The sequence below is a fragment of the Bicyclus anynana genome, chromosome 5 (assembly GCF_947172395.1).
Source record: "Bicyclus anynana chromosome 5, ilBicAnyn1.1, whole genome shotgun sequence".
Taxonomy (NCBI): Eukaryota; Metazoa; Arthropoda; class Insecta; order Lepidoptera; family Nymphalidae; genus Bicyclus; species Bicyclus anynana.
In genome coordinates, this window is record NC_069087.1 from 8,557,909 (window position 1) to 8,575,248 (window position 17,340).

The 17,340-nt window shown below is 34.2% G+C and overlaps 2 protein-coding genes across 9 annotated transcripts; both read left to right on the forward strand.

Moving 5' to 3' along the window:
• The first annotated feature begins 6 nt into the window (after positions 1 to 6).
• Positions 7 to 10,816, forward strand: LOC112054851 (uncharacterized). Its single transcript, XM_052881567.1, has 10 exons — positions 7 to 377; positions 474 to 605; positions 2,333 to 2,479; positions 3,115 to 3,304; positions 3,950 to 4,138; positions 4,449 to 4,744; positions 5,701 to 5,839; positions 6,310 to 6,387; positions 7,654 to 7,861; positions 9,731 to 10,816. Exons 1-10 carry the CDS (start codon positions 202 to 204, stop codon positions 9,928 to 9,930), a joined length of 1,755 nt encoding a protein of 584 aa, XP_052737527.1. The 5' UTR covers positions 7 to 201; the 3' UTR covers positions 9,931 to 10,816.
• A 1,279-nt stretch (positions 10,817 to 12,095) lies between these two features.
• LOC112054853 (probable cytosolic iron-sulfur protein assembly protein Ciao1) lies at positions 12,096 to 17,340 on the forward strand. Of its 8 annotated transcripts, none has more exons than XM_052881570.1 (6): positions 12,096 to 12,256; positions 14,119 to 14,336; positions 14,571 to 14,702; positions 15,315 to 15,491; positions 16,235 to 16,437; positions 17,134 to 17,340. In XM_052881570.1, exons 2-6 carry the CDS (start codon positions 14,137 to 14,139, stop codon positions 17,316 to 17,318), a joined length of 897 nt encoding a protein of 298 aa, XP_052737530.1. In that variant the 5' UTR covers positions 12,096 to 12,256; positions 14,119 to 14,136; the 3' UTR covers positions 17,319 to 17,340. The 8 variants fall into 8 exon arrangements, with proteins under 8 accessions (XP_052737530.1, XP_052737529.1, XP_052737531.1 ...); XM_052881571.1 differs by having other exon boundaries at positions 12,106 to 12,256; positions 14,122 to 14,336; XM_024094773.2 differs by having other exon boundaries at positions 12,112 to 12,275.

Here is a 17,340-nt window from a genome sequence, read left to right on the forward strand (position 1 = left end):
GCCCTATTGTGCTCCAGCCTCCAACTTTGTCAAATAACATTTGTCAACAATTCTAATTAAATTGTTCTAATGTATTTACATGTTTGATAATTTAATTTATTTAAGTTACGATAATCTTTATTATTAATTTTAGCTAAATGCTAACTAAAGCTGCGGAAGTGATGTGACATTTTTAGTTTATCTTTATTATTGCGCATTAAAATGGAAAGCCCTGTGAGTGTTTTCACTTCAATTACTGATTTACCGGATGAAGTTATCACATTAATATTAGTAAATAATGAGCCTCGAGATATAGTACACTTCGGCGCTACATGTAAGCAATTCCTTGAATTAATATCAGACAATGAATTTTTGTGGAAAAAGAAGTTTTCAAAAGCGTAAGTATGAAAATTGTTTTCATCGCGCCAGTTTATTAAACGACATCACGTAACAGGATTATGTGGTGCATAATAGATTATTTCCTATTATTACAGTGTACCAAACGCTGTGGTTAAACTTGTTAGTGAACGGAAAGGTGGTAACTGGCATAAAGAAGTAATCCACTTTTTTAAATTGAAACAAACAGTATGTATGGAACTACTGTCTATGCCACCAGTGTACAACTGGTAAGTCTGTTTTAGTAAATATTGTATGGATGCAAGCTGTTTTGCCCTAATTATTCTAGAATGTAGGTAGGTTGTGAGGTAAGTAGGCAGTACAACACACACATACAGTCAGTCAACAGACACACACAAACTAACACACGCAGATACTTATGGATTTAGTAAGGAATAAAGTACAGACAAGATATTGACAGGGTTAGGTTTGTGTCTAAAATTGAAAAAACATCTAACATACAACCAGTAACAATGTTAAGCTATGGTATTTTACATGAATATGGTAAAGCAAGAATGGATAATGATGTTCGCAGTCTATGTATGTATGTTTGTATGTTTCACTGTAGGGCCTCTACCTTGGCTGTTTTTGTACCTATGCATTACTTTATTTCTATCTAAAATATTTTCTTATTTATTTATTTTTAGAGTTATGATGTCATTAATTATCTGTCAGGCTGTGTAACTAAATAATTAACATGTTTCAGCCATATTGACATTCCTATGTGTTACACACTAAAAAGGTATTAATGTTATTAACTTACTACAATGTGCAAAGAAGACATTCTTTTTCCAAAAGTTTCTATTCTGGGAATATACAAGGCTATTAGAAATCTATCTATCTATCTTCTATCTATCTATCTATTCTATACTATAATAAAAGAGTAGAAATCGCGTGTCTGTACTTTGCCCAAATTTAACTAAAAATCAAGTTAGGGCGATTAGAAATGAGCAATAGAATACAAAAATATTTTTTTTAATTTTCTTGTCTGTCTGTCCTTCTGTCTGTATGTTCGCGCTATTCTCTGGTTCTACTGAACGGATTTTGATGCGGTTTTCACAAATAGATTAAGCAAAGTTCAGGGCAACATATAGGCTTTGTTTCATTAAGATCGGACAGATAGAAAAAAAGTTATCTTGAAAAAACCGGATTGCTCAAATTGATTCGCAGGCGTTATATAGAGAAACGAGTTTTCCACTAAAACTGTGTAATATCGATATTGAGGCACATATTCTATACTCAACTGACCAATTTGTTTGTTTATTTGGTTGAACGCGCCAAGCTAATCATAGGAACTACTTAAAAGTTCAGGTTCAAATTGGATAATTTGATCGTAGTTACGGCTGGGCATTTTACCCAAGCACAAAAAACTTCGACCGGGGGCTTATGATGGGTCTACTGACCGTGGCTAGCTGGGCATTTTACCCAAGCGAAAAAAAACGCGCGACCTTCGGTCGGGCACCTTATTGTACACCGGCCTTCGGCCGGGGGTTTGTAATAGGGCCTCCGACCGTGGCTAAGGCTGGGCATTTTACCCAAGCACAAAAAACTTCGGCCGGGGGCTTATGATGGGACTACCGACCGTGGTTACGGCTGGGCATTTTACCCAAGCAAAAAAAACGCGCACTTTATTGTATAGGGGTTATGATTTTGTATTTTTCATATATAAAAAATTCGAAAATGTAAATAGAAGGGGCGAAGGGTTCGAAAATGTACATCGATTTTCACGCGGACAAAGTCGCGGGCATCTGCTAGTATACAATAAATTAAAGGAGTATAGTTACATTAGTGAAGTTGAAAGTCTAGTCTAATTCAGACTAGAGATAGGACCATTAAAAAAGCAAAGCACAAAAAAACTAAATTTAAACATTCTTGTCTTGCAATCTCTACATGCTAATTTACTTCTGACTTACTTAATTATTAACTGAATGGAATAATATATTAAATGATGTTTCAGGAGAACCAAAGATGTTTCTTTAACAGATGTGGGAGCTTTCTTTATGATTGCAACAGAAAATAATCTAAATTACTATTACACAATTTATATACTTCAAAATATTGTGAATAAAGGATATGAAATAATTGATAACAATCAATGTATGAAGTAAGTGTGCTATGCAAATAATATTAAATTTCATGTTGGCCTGATATATATTTTGATAATTCGATAAGATTAAAAAATCTAATTAATTTTTGTCCTATTACAATAAAAGAGAGAGTGACAGTTTTGATTTTGCCACTGTTGGTTGAGAATCTGAAGAGTATCAATAGCTCAACAGTAAAGTTGCCAGATTCATCACTGAGGGGTGGTGGTTTATTATCAAACTATTAAAAAAACATCAAATAGATTGACAAAATGTCATTTACCTACTGTATGATATCCACCAGTAAATACCTGATGACATTTTTATTTTATTAGAATCTTAATTTCGTATATGCAAAAAGCATACTTCAAAATTAGTGAATTAGCCTGCTGCTGGACTATTTGTTGTATCCACTCCTAATACAGTCTACGGGAATGGGATGGCAAATATTCTTAAAAATATATGTACTTTGTCACAAGCTATCTCATGGCGCACATCCTAGGTCTGCATGTGACTTTTCTATAGAACCCACTTTAAAAATCACTGCAATAAATTCTAATACTAATTATATTCAATTTTATTATTTATAATCAATTCTAATACTCCATGTGATTTCTTTTAAATTATGCTTAAAATGTGCTTTCTTTTTTTGCAGACCACTGTATACATTAACAACTATGTACTATGCAAAAATCGTTCTACGGTATTTGTTCCATACCTACCTTGCTATGAAATGGTTACAAAAGCACATACGGATTGAGCTCACACCAGTGTTTGTTACTACATTCTTTTTACAGTGGGTAGATGTTACTAGAATGTACAGTGATGAAGAGGTTGAACAAAGGGTAATAACAGTTATACATATTATATTATGCTATATATATTACGCTGGTAACAGTTGCCTATGCCGTTGGCAACGTGCTGCTCATATAAAAGAACCCTTACTAACCAATATTGCTGTGAAATATTGTTCTGTTTTTATTATTCTCTTATTTATTTATTTATCCTTTTGAATAAAATACAAAATTATAATATATTTTGTACAAACAGTGCATCTGGCTAAAATTCAAAATTCATTTATTTCAAGTAGTTCAGTTTACAAGCACTTTTGACACGTCAGTTGACTATTTGTAAAGATTCTACCACCAGTTTGGAATGCTAGTTTACCTACCCTACCGGCAAAGACGTACCACCAAGCGATTTATCGTTCTGGTATGATGTCGTGTAGAAACCAAAATATATAATCAGGTGAGATTATAGTCAATACCATCAGGTGAGATTATAGTCGAGGGCTAACTTGTAAAGAATAAAAAAAAACCTATTTGTATTAAATTTGTTATTTAGTTTCAAGATACACTGTGTACCTGTACCTGTACATGTAATAACTTACTCTCATGTGTAATTGCAGCCAAGTACTAGTAAGAATATAGTATTTTTTTTAAATAAACCATAAAGGTATATATTTTTAAAAAACCCTATCTTTGTTTCAGATACAATTGCTTATAACAAAAGTTGAAAAGTATTTAGAGGAAAATAATCCAAAAACGAAACAACCACCACTGACAGAAAGAAAGAAATACTCTGAAAGACAACTGTTGCAGGCTATATCAAAAGTAATTTATAATGAAAACAGCAAAGTGTCAACCGCACCTAGTTCCAAGACTTTAGATATAGTAAAGGTATACATTTATCTTTAGTTATAACCAAAGTACAAATACTACATAACACTAACTAATAATGATCACGTTCAAATAAATCTGTTATAAAATACATATAACACACACAAATTGTAAAAAATGGAAAACTCCTTATTCAATACAAATTTTCTTGAGTTCTCGGGATATTCTTAAAAATTTAAAACTGTTTATTTGTATCTACAGGTACTTAACATTAATTTAATAAACATACTCTTAATGTTTCTTCAAGAGCTAACTTGTAAAAAATAAAAAAAAAATAACAGTTGATTATACTACTATTTTAATTTTGTAGGTAATAGATAACAACGAAGGCGATTTTATTTCATACGGTGCAATTTATCAAGCAGTGGCAAAAAGGTTTGGCCTACAGTGTGAATTGATTGCATTCCCAAATCATCTGTTCCTAAAATGGCAAAGTGTTGATGAGGCCAATGCTTCCTATACGATAGATCTTTTTAATGGCGAAATAAAGGTTAAAAGAAGTTGTCCGTTTTCACAAGGCCAAATGAACTATGAATATTATCCAGATTCTTTGCTGCAGTTTATATATTCTTCGTATATGAAAGCAAAAGGTCCAATAAAAACATGGTAAGTGTGCTGTGTTTATAGAAACTCGCTGGCAATCATTGTTGGGAACCTTCTATACCTGGTTTATACTGATGGCTTTAATGTAATTGTTATTTCCCCGTGGACATGATTAGTACTTTTCTACCATTTACCAGGATACCTAAAACCACATAAACATATCAACTACCTACTGTTCTAGTAAAATTAAGACATAGGTTGACATGGATTCACTGTATGAGTGTGGCAGTTAGACTGCCACCTGATGGACCCGACACCCATACTCCGAAATGATAGAATAACATATTATGTATTGAAATAATAGTATAATATTTTTTTATTAGGTCTATACTTTAACTCATTTTAGTTCTTTTTGGTTATTTATTATTAAGTTTATTTTTCAGTTTAATTTCATTGTAGGTATTACTTTAGATTACAAGGTTGTGTTGGTTGTGTTTGTGGCGTTACCCAATCTGTGGGTCCAACTGAAAATCAGCGCTACGTGTTCAATTTAAAATGGTCTTTAAAATTAAGAATGCTACGTATTATGCTGAGCTGGGGCCATTTTCTGGGTTATGCCACACATCGCAGGGTATTGTTCTGGATGTCATGGTGTACTGGAGATATTGTGATGTGTGGCATAATTTCGAAATAAACGCATTTTTCTTTCCTTTTTTCAAATGCGCCCGAGACTTGTGAACCCGTGTTGTGACCGGGTGAATGGGTTAAGGAACTCCTTTAAAATCGATTAAAACTGCCTTTTTCCACTTGTTAATTCTTCATGCATAGTTAAATTTGGTATGATCTTTGCACAGCAGCTTTGGACATACCTGTTCTAATATAGAAACAGAACAAAACATATTTCATACACAGAATAAAGAATGATCTTGAACGAGTCTTTAGAAGCAGCCGGTAAAACCCATAAAAACTCGAAATTTAAACAGTTTTTATTATGTGATGTATGGTTACTTCGGTTTTAGCAAAACTCAGAACGCCGTTCATCTGTGGGACTTCTTTGGCACCAATCACAATATAAACAGTGCTTATAAAAATTTCTTTCAACATTTGGTGAAGTATGCTCAATCGCCGGCAATTGAGACGACACTAAACATGAAATATGTGAGTGCATAAATGTTATTGTACAAAGTTTCTACTAGAATAGTAAATAAATCATCATCATCATCATCATATCAGCCGATGGACTGCCACTGCAGGACGTAGGCCTTTTGTAGGGACTTCCATCACGATTCTGAACCGCCTGCATCCAGTGAATCCGTTCGACTCGCTTGATGTCGTTAGTCCACCTGGTGGGGGGTCCTATGGCTCCCAGACGTGGTCACTAACGATAGGTCCCATAAGAAGGCTCAGAGTCACACAACGGGCGATGGAAAGAGCCGTGCTAGGAGTATCTCTGCGTGATCGAATCAGATATGAGGAGATCCGCAGAAGAACCAAAGTTCAATGTCTTAAGTAATTAATATGTTGTCCATATTGATCACTAATTTACTGTCTGTCTATTTCAGTATTTCCAATAATCAACAGATATTTATGTTTCTTTCCTATAGTAAAATGCTTGTTTAATTTTTCAGTTGGAAGATGTACACCTTGAAATGATACTCGTATTATCCAGACTAAATGAGTCTTCTACAGAAAATGTTAATCGACCAGTAAGTATTTTTTTTTAACCAATTGAGGATTAAATTTATTGTAAAATACGGTTAAAACTAACGTGATACTAAATTGATTTTTAAAATTTATATGGGACTATTGTCGAAAAGGATATACCTCTCTATTTAAAATAGAGTTATTATAATCGGACTACTTAATAAAAAGTTATGCTTGGTTTTACACTAAAATTAATGGGTAAACAATCAATCATCCCTTGTTTTCTTACTCTTACAGTTGAAATTGTTATTAATTGATTATGAAACACGGCTAAAACTCACGTGATATTACGTCGGAGTATGCCTGACTAATTTCGATCCCACAAGGGGCCCTTAGTCATAAGCTGCTCCGTGCATCGCGGCACGATCCAAACAATTGAAAATTCACGTATTTTTACTCAAATTTTAATAACAATAAGTAACGACAGTGGAGTGCAGTTCATACATGCACTAAAGTACTGCATAGCCGAAGAGTTGTCTTCTTAGTGCTTATTAAATACAGATTTTTCTAGTTTGCTTAATTTTATTACTAGTGCATAGTGCATACCCTGATCGACAACCGTATGCACGGCACTGAGTAACGATAGTAACAACTGACAAGTTCGACAAGGTCACACTCAGCATGTGCTATGCTAGTGGTGGATGCACCAGCGCAGCGCTGGTCATCCGTGGAGCCATGTATGCATGTATAGATTTACAGTTCCAGTACGATGTCGTGTAGAAACTGAATGGGGTGTGCATTTTCATCCTCCGCCTAACAAGTTAGCTTACTTCCATCTTAGATGGCATCATCACTAGTCGAGGGCTAACTTGTAAAGAATAAAAAAACTTAGATCTATACTACAGCCGTTCTTGATGAGTACTGTTTACAAAACAAACAAATTAAAAATGAGGGTATAAGTCACTAGTCATTTCACACCTAATAATAATTATAATTAACTTGTACATAAATTAATGAAAATAAATTTGATTAATAAGCTTTGCATGCGTTTTCTACCTTCATTTCTAATTTCTTTATTGGTGTACTCATCAAGAAAGGCTGTAGTATAAGTATTATTATTATTTTATAATTTGCCATATATATTTTTTTAATATGACCAATATTCCCATTCCCCTCTAATTAGTCAGTAAAGACTGTGTTAGGATAGACCAACAGAGCGGGGATCGAACCACCATCCCTCGGTGATGAGTGCGGCCGCTTTTACCGTTGAGCTATTGAGGCTTATTATATGTATATATTGAGGCCTATTATATCTTATCATATTTCAGATTGTTGTCAAAAGGCACCATAAAGACATAAAGTACGCAGTTGGCATGATATGTTTTCACAAATTGTATAATTATACCTGCATAATCCGGGGGTGGGAAGTGAACGGTCACAACTTGTTATTACAAGGGGTGGACAGTTCTCGGAATCTGCAACAACCCTTCTATTGCGTGTTGGCGGGCGATCAGTCTGAGAGATATGTAGCACAGGGTGAGTATTGTCATCACCATCATCAACCAATTCTATTGGACTTATACAAGGCCAGTGTTCTCTTATGCTTAAAGGAACTCAACTCAAATTAAAACATCTTACGTACGTTAAGTCACTGTCATATTTATTTTAAGCGAGCATTTTCATTTGTTTTGTGAGAAATCTTTACCCTTTATTTGGCCCTCAACAAATTTTGATACAGGGCCTTCTACGGCACGCTATGCCACTGATTTATATAAATGATAAAAAAGCTTGGTGCTGAACTGCATTATACGATTGTGTGCTTAGTTTTAGATAAGTTTGTATAATGGTGGTAAACAAATTTTAAGTTTTCGACTTATTATGACATAACTTGACGTATCAAAAGTGTTTGTAAACTAAGCCAAAGGGCCTTATCATAGCGGTTCGCCAAGTGGAGCAGGCGCGCAGCGAAGACGTGGCGGATTCGCAACGTTTTCGTCGCGGTTTTTAGCGAATTAACGACGTACAGTAGGTACATTAAGAAAAAACATGTGCCGTAATGTAATGGACATACGTCTAAAAACGAAATTTACTTTTTTAAATCTTAGCAAAGAGTTTTTATTTCAGAAAAGTGCTCAACATTTTATGAATAAAATTATTAAAAAACTTTGTGAGATAAAATATAATAAAAAGGCTTTCTTTAATTTTAATAATTTTGAAGATAAATGTCAACCATTTATCTGTATCAGAAACACAAAAATATTCATTTACTTTATTAGTAATACTGGCTGTTTTGGTGCATTTATCTAAAAAAAACAATCAGTGGTGTGCGCACTTCGTTATCTGTGCAAAAATTACAAGCGTATCAAAATGTCATCCTATGAAAAACAGGCAAAGATGCAAATTCGTTTTTAGAAAGTGTGTTCAAAGTGTGTTTCCCCGCAAATGTGTTATAAAACGTCATATGACATACGTGGGCTTTGATAATTACAGCCTCTGCTTCCTTACAATATCGCCTCGGCTGTAATTTTCAACTTACCGCACCTATATCATAATGTACTTTTAGCTCGTTAAGATGATGGGCCTAAGATTTGAAAAGATCGTAAATTTTGCCTACGATTTCGATTACTCGATCGTATATCGTACAGACAGTACAACATTGCGCACCCGTAACCTATACGTTGCGAGCCCTCTCCGCTTTGCAATCCACTAGTGTGATAGTTCTGTAATTGAAATAAATCAAAGAATTTCAGAAGATTATAGCCTACGCTGCAACATGCTTGTGTCGTGCCTATTCACTCTTGACTTGAAGATGCCCATTGTAGCTCATAGAAAACTGGAAGGTACACATCTTGACAGTGCTAATAAGGAATGAGAGTTTTGATTCCTCAGTCCCAGCTTAGTACACATCAAAATGACATTGTTGACTATGTTAGACTACTATGATGGATGCCTTTTAAGTGTTAAGCATAAACCTCTATAATTCTATTAGTTACTAGCGGACGCCCGCGACTTCGTCCGCGCGAAACCCTACTGCTACCCTACCCTACTCCCACTCTATAGTTATACCATACAGGGGATGAGTAGGGACTCAAGTACACACACAGACCAATACTGATGCATAATCATGCTTTTTTTTAAATTCTTGTCTGCCGGTCTATCTTTCTGACTGTCCGGGTTAACTTCAGGAACGGCTGAACCGATTATAATGGCACTTTCATTGTAAGATAAAGGTTCTGGAGCAACATATAGGCTATTTTTAATTCCGAAAAAGTATATAGTTCTCGCGGGATTTATGAAAAACAGAATTTCACGCGTACGATGTCGCAGGTCCGCTAGTTTTAATATATAATTTTTAATCATGTCAATACTATGAGGTAGATTAAATTTAATAAGTTGTATTTTCAGAAAACCTACAGAAGCTCTTAGTGCCATATCGTATCAAGAACTTGGAAGACACTTTAGCAAAAGAGTTTACCCATTTTGATGGATTCGCCTATCTCCCCAATGAGCAGAAATTGTTGGAATATCCAGATGAAGAACGTTACGTCGAAGCCTTTAGACAAACTTCACCTAAAGATATTTTACACCTTATCACTCCTTATTAAACAAACTAGTACAACTAGTAGGGGACTCACAGAATACATAAAACAAGCATATGCAGGAAGTCCTCAGAAACAGCTCCGATTTTAATGATTTTTTTTAAAGTCTTGTTTTTTATGTTATTTAAAATCAGAAATGTTTTGGTGCGGGGACGAAATAATTTATATTTTTAAAAAAATATTTATGCTATTTATATAATAAATAATTTAAAAATTCTACCGACTTCAAAAATACAAACGTATGCAAAAAAAACTGTGAAATATGAAAATATTATAATATTTTCTATCTATTCATCACTTTAAAGACGGTGGCAATGGTCTAATTATGGTCTCATACAAAATTGAAGAAACAATTTCAACCCTAAGGGTAGAAAAATAGAAGATGATTGATGCTTTTCAAATTAATTGTAATGTAAAGCGTAACTTTTTACTGAGTGGACCGATTTTGATAATTCTTTATTTTTTATAAAGGGTATATTTTGAAGTAGGTCCCATATAAATTTGGGTAAACAATTCCAATCCTAAAGGTAAAAGAAAAAGAGGGTACGATTGATTGTCTTAAAATTAATTGTACCATTGGCACCAGCTTCGAAGTAAATAGAAAATATTATAATGTTTTCTTCTGCTTAATAGTTATAATTAGTAGATATCCTATCTGACAGTTGCCAAATTATTCGCGGAATTAAAAATATAAATAAAATACCTATTTATGTAGAAAGTACAATTTGCTTGACAATGACTTATTCTTTAAACGGTTTAAAAAAACGTTTTGTAATCTGTAAGGATGTATTGTACGAGTACCTACCAATAGTACCTACCTACCTACTTATTCAGTTATCGTGGCCATATGTTCAGTTATTGTTACTGTTATTAATATATTAGTTTTGAACTGGTTGTTGTTTTAATAAAAAATCCATCTTGAACGAATATATTTTTGTACTCTTAATGGGAAAATATTGAAAAAGCTTACATGATCATCACAGTGACACAGTAGGAGAGGCTGATAGGCATTTAGGGATTACCTACAACTCAAATTCAAGTATTGGTAGTTTCTTTTACAGTTATTTTAACTTTACGGTTTTTAGACTTGCTTAATTTTTTACGATTTTAGATGTATTTAGTACCTACATCATACCAAAACATTCCAAAACATTTATTATGACGATTTATGGCTGAATTATTTACCTACTAATATTGTTGTATTTAGGTACCTACTGTAATTTAGGTGTTCGAGCCTTCGCTTGATCCACTTACGAGATTTGTAATGTACAAATAAATGATTTCTATTCTATTTGAGTTGATGAAATAAATAATGATGATGGTGTTGATGAAGATGACGATAATGGCGACGACTATGATGCTAATTGATAAATAGAGCTTTCTATAATTACTTCTGATGTTTATTTTTTCCTAACATATCAAAATAAATTATTTTAATTATACTTTAAAGTTATTTGGATTTATTTTATTTAAATTACTAAATATTCATTTATGTAATAAATTTAGGTGATATTAATTTTCATATTAAGAATGATTTTTTAGTTTGGTTTGATGAAATAAACAGCAGAAGAAAGGTTTGTGACAACTGAAATTTCAAAAGTGACTGACAAATGGAACCGGAAATAGAAATGTCAGAATTCCGCAGGATTACAGACTATATAGTAATTTATTTCCGCAACCAACACATGCATATGCATAATCTCGTACGTCCAGGGTTCCCAAGTTAGGGGTTTTCCCCCCAGATTTAGGGGGCAAATAAGTGAAATGGGATTTTTTTAGGGGTATTTTCAGGGATTTTTTGACTCTTTAATATTCTTAAATTGATGATAGTTTGAATATTTCTTTCTTGACCTAGCGACTTATAACGATATATAATACGTTATTATAACCACTGGCAACTGGCGGCAATTTTCACCGAATAAAAAAAAATGTTAAGTTTATTCATTGTCAACATGTACCTATGATTTCAAAAAATCTGAATTTTCAGATAAAGACGTAATATTTAGTCTGTATTAAATATAGACTTTTTAAACATATTACAGCATATTATTTCTAAATTATTATGAATTTATATTTTTAGGGGGACGACTCAATAATTAAGGCAATTTTAGGGGTTTTTGACACAAACTTTAGGGATAAATATTTTGGAGAGTTGGTAACACTGCGTACGTCCAAGTCTTTGTGTGGTCTTTGTATTGAAGTTTCGGGCCTTTGGTAGTGTTCTATTTTCTATTTACTTAACCTAAACTCTAAATGTCTGTTTTTAATACTCCACTACTCCGTGAATAGGATTTGTGTGGAATTTTATGGACAGTATATCATAACAATAAAGGTTGGTCGTTATTTATTAAGTAAGTAATAAAAACACAACATTGACTATTCTAAATATTACTGTATGTGTCTACTTTAAATTAGGCATACCTACTAATCGTGTTTTGAAGAGTAATCGTAAATTGGTGAAGATTGAGAAATCGAAATCAAGAAAGTTACAATGGCAAAGTTAGAGTTGTTGCAATCAATTAGCGGCCACAAGGGCATAGTGTGGAATGTATCATGGCATCCTCTTGGAAAAATATTTGCGTCCTGTGGTGAAGATAAAATAATCAAGTTATGGGGGAAGGAAGGAGAAGCTTGGTCAATGAAAACTGTATTAGTGGACGGTCACCAGCGTACCATTAGAGAAGTAGCATGGTCTCCTTGTGGAAATTTCTTAGCATCAGCCAGTTTTGATGGCACCACAGCCGTGTGGGATAAAAAAAGTGGTGTGTATTTCTCAAATCACATAAACATCATAAAAGTTTGAAAATGGGTCTATGCAATGAAACACACATAAATAAAAGTATTATATTTTAACAGGTCAATTTGAATGCAACGCCACTTTAGAAGGTCATGAAAACGAAGTAAAGAGTGTTGCTTGGTCACCATCAGGACAGTTGTTAGCAACTTGTGGCAGAGATAAATCTGTGTGGGTTTGGGAAGTTGCTGGAGAAGATGAGTATGTCTGTGAGGCTGTACTGAATGCACACAATCAAGATGTGAAGAAAGTTTGTACATAATTTCATATATGAACATTATTTTGACATAGCGTCAATACCACCACTTAAAAAGTGCTTTTTTTGTAGGTCGCATGGCATCCGTCCTCCGATCTTTTAGCTTCAGCTTCATATGATAACACTGTGAAGATTTACAAGGAAGATCAGATGGACAGCGATTGGACCTGCATAGCAACATTACAATCACACGAATCCACTGTGTGGAGCTTGGCATTTGACAAGTCTGGCAAACGTTTGGCAACTTGTAGTGATGATCGGACAGTAAAAATTTGGCAAGAATATGGCCCAGACAATCAGGAGGGTGTCAACGTCGAAGATAGAGAGTCAATTTGGAAATGTGTTTGTACTCTGTCGGGTTACCATACAAGATGCATTTATGATATCACTTGGTGCACCACAACAGGGCTCATTGCCACCGCCTGTGGGGATGATATCATCAGAGTATTTAAAGAAGCTGATGATTCAGATCCTAGTGCACCTACTTTTGATTTAATTTACACAAAACTTGATGCTCATTCTCAAGATGTGAATTGTGTTAAATGGAACCCATTAGGGAATCAAGAGCTTGCCTCGTGCAGTGACAATGGTGAAATTAAAATATGGAAATTTACAGAACAGTAGTGAGGCCAGGGAATGAAGCTTATATTTATTAAGAAATAATTATTTAGTTGACACTGTTTAATCAATGAATTTTTGTATAGAATTGTTTTGTAAGATTGTATGTTATTCTATTACAAATAAATTGTATTTGTTACTGTAATACAGTTTATTATAAGTTTACACCCAGGTGTAAACTAGACGTTGAATTTTCTAAAATCAATTAAATTGGATGATTTGAAATTAAAAATTTGTATTCTCTATGTGTATAAAGTCTGCCAACCTGCATCACATGTAGAATGCGAGCTATTAGACTAACCTCTTTCATTTTGAGCTAAATATGGGTTGTTAATGATGAATTGAAAATACTTGTGTCAATGTGCAATGATACTTGGAAGCAACAGCTGTTTACTTTGTGGTATGTCCATAAACAAAATTAACCAGTAAAATGTATTTATAATTCCTACCCAATAAAAGTGGATGGTACATGTAATGTATATTATTAATACACAAAAATATTAAAATGATTTTATTTCTATTTCAGCAGATCCTTTTATAACTCATGTTTATAAAGATTGGAAAGAGTTTTTTAGTCAAAAGCAATTATAGAGCATATACAAAAATTATGTCAAAAATGTCAAGTGGTGAGAATATGGGTATCAAGCTAACGGAGGTTGTAGCAGCATTGGAAAAATTTGCCCCAAAACATCTTTCAGAGCAGTGGGACAACACAGGCTTGTTAGTTGAGCCCTATACTCCAAGGTTAATATTAATTACATTTACATGTAATTGGTTTTTTTCTTTGCATAAAACTTCAAGCAAACTTCCAAATCCAAAGTTTGCTCCAAATCTGTAAAGCTAGTTATTTATTATTAAAATATAATATACAAATACATATACACAATCATTAAAATATACTTAAACTACTATAAACTTTCACATTAATACCTAATAATAAATAAGAATTAAAATAATTAAATGTTTTATTTTTTGTAGGAACATTACTAAAATATTGTTAACCAATGATTTGACCGAAGATGTGGCATTGGAAGCAAAAGAGAAAAGTTGTGAAATGATTATATCTTATCACCCTCCCATTTTTGCACCTTTGAAGTCTATCATTCAGAGGTAAGAAAGATTAAATACATACCTTAATTTATTAAAAACATGAAGGCCATAATAATGTATTTTTAAACTACTTGATTAACTTTCTCATTGGTCCAGTGGTTAGCTTATGTGGTTTCAGATCTAGAGGTATAAGTTGGATTGAGTTGTAAAATACTTTTCTTTTTTCTAAGAAATTCTCAGCACAGTTGGTGGTGTTACACCACTGTGCCTCTAAGATCACATTAAGCCGTCGGTGCCGGGTAAAATAGTTTATCGTCCTAAGCCAACCTGCATTGAAACAGCGTGGTGGGTACAGACAGATCCTGTCTTTTGTAATTTATGTCTGCCCCATTTAAAAGGCCCGAAAATGTATAGTTTCAAAATTTTTTATGAAACTACCTAAATAAAGATAATAAAACTATCTACTCTAGGGGGAGTGTAGGGCGTCCCCCTACTAGGTGGAGCGACGACCTCCGGAAGGTGGCTGGCATCGATTTGATGCAAAAAGCCAGAAGTTAGAGCTGGCTGGCGCTGCTTAAAATAGGCCTATGTCTAGCAGTGATTGCATAATGGTTGATGATGATGACTCCTCCCTGACTTGTTTTTGTTTATTAAATGTATGTTTCTTTTCAGTGCCTGGAAGGAACGCATAGTATCATTACTTCTAGAAACAAGGATTTATCTATATTCGCCACACACAAGTTGGGACTCTGTGAAGGGTGGAGTAAATGATTGGCTTGCGTCTGCTTTTCCATTTGATAATTCAGTACCAATCATACCTGGTGAGGATACTGAAACGGGCGCAGGGAGGTAAGATGCTGAGCTCTTTGTCTCATATTTATAATTCAGAACAATACAGTAGAACTTGTGTTGTACAAATTAATTCCTATCTGTGCTACAATTGACGCGCACTGGTATGCACGGTTACCACCCTACCGGCAAAGACGTACCGCCAAGCGATTTAGCGTTCCGGTACGATGTCGTGTAGAAACTGAAAGGTGTGTGGATTTTCATCCTACTCCTAACAAGTTAGTCCGCTTCCATCTTAGATTGCATCATCACTTACCATCAGGTAAGATTATAATCAAAAGCTAACTAACTATGGCTAAAAAAAAACAACAGCAAGATCTATTAATCTATAAAGGTTTTAGTTGATGAAAAATTTATTTCTGAGCGTGTGTACGTGCGCGCGCAAGCCCGCCCGTATGTGTGTGTGTCTGCGTTTTACTTGTTACTTTGATATATTATGTCATAGTTTTTGTGCAAGAAATTCAATTTTTCATCTTAGAAAAATTTGTTTACCAATCAGACTTCAAATATTATTTTAGCGTACTTTCTTTTTGAAATATTACTATGTTAATTTTATAATAGGCGCCCTGAGCATTGCTCGTTCGCGTAAGAATTAAATACAAAGAACAGAACAAAAATAATAAAAAGAAAATCAATTCGCAAATTGATTAACCCCTAAGCTTCCCTCTATTTTCGAGTATCAATCATTCGAAAAGTCGCTTATAAAAAAAAACAGATGTCTACCAAAATTTCTATTGTTTTAGGTTTCTGTCTATTACAGACAACACAGACTTTAAAATACATCAAGCAGTGGAGAGTGTAAAAAATCTTACAGGATTAAAACATGTAAGATTGGCTCTTGCAAAGGGTAAAACGACAAATGATAAAGTTCGAAGCGTAGCTCTCTGTGCTGGATCCGGAGGCTCGGTGCTCAAAAAAGCTGCTAATGTTGACCTTTTTTTAACAGGTAACTTAACATTCATATTTTTAGGGGTTTCGTGTGTTTGAATAATAAATACTCACTCTGCAGTCCTTTTTAGCGGAGACATCTGAGTTAATGTTTCTGGTATTTATGTCGCATTTGCAAGGAAATTGAAACATTAAGGATAATTAATCCATCCATCTACAATCCATTAATCTACAATCAGGAAACTTGGCAGAAACAAGATTTCTTCTTCTCTCTCTCTCTTTCTTTCTTTTTATCTCAAGTATACACACATTAATATTGTCATTAAAGTACGGTAAGGTTTCTTAAATCATACTCCCTGCGTAAATACCCTATTGTTGCTGGGGTACGACTTTTATGTTTTTAGACAATTTCCCTGTATCTGTACCTACTATATTTCACGTAAATTCACTTCAACGTAATGTTATAGTCGGCTGTCGGAAGCTATCTCTATGACGTTTTTGAAATGAGGCGCAGGTCATACATATAAAGTACGCTAAAACGCTCGCGGGGTGATACCCTGCCGCCGCGCCCCTGTCTAACCGGTCACACCTAAAATCTTGTATTGCGCAGCTTAACGCACGATGTTCGGAGACGGCATAAAGATTGCATTGGACTATACTTAATTATTTTTAAATGCACCATAACTCTGAACTGATTTGGGTACGCGACTTCGATTCGCACTTGATAGGTTGTATAGAATAGTTTCTGTTTTAGGTGAAATGCTTCACCACGACATACTCGACGCTACTCAGAGAGGAATTACTGTAATTCTTACCAATCATTCAGATTCAGAAAGAGGATTTCTACAAGGATTCTCCACACATTTACGACGTGAACTCGAGAACCAAGTCGACGTCATAGTAAGCAAATGTGATAAAGATCCATTGTTAACTGTCTGAGGCAATAAATAATTTGATTGTA

Excerpts from the sequence above, each read along its gene's own strand:
- LOC112054851 (XM_052881567.1), top strand. The coding sequence starts at position 202 with ATGGAAAGCCCTGTGAGTGTTTTCACTTCAATTACTGATTTACCGGAT. Across the intron at positions 2,480-3,114 it reads GATAACAATCAATGTATGAA|ACCACTGTATACATTAACAA; the intron begins GTAAGTGTGCTA and ends CTTTTTTTGCAG. Across the intron at positions 3,305-3,949 it reads ATGAAGAGGTTGAACAAAGG|ATACAATTGCTTATAACAAA; the intron begins GTAATAACAGTT and ends TCTTTGTTTCAG.
- LOC112054853 (XM_052881569.1), top strand. The coding sequence starts at position 12,416 with ATGGCAAAGTTAGAGTTGTTGCAATCAATTAGCGGCCACAAGGGCATA. Across the intron at positions 12,687-12,780 it reads CGTGTGGGATAAAAAAAGTG|GTCAATTTGAATGCAACGCC; the intron begins GTGTGTATTTCT and ends ATATTTTAACAG. Across the intron at positions 12,969-13,046 it reads ACAATCAAGATGTGAAGAAA|GTCGCATGGCATCCGTCCTC; the intron begins GTTTGTACATAA and ends CTTTTTTTGTAG.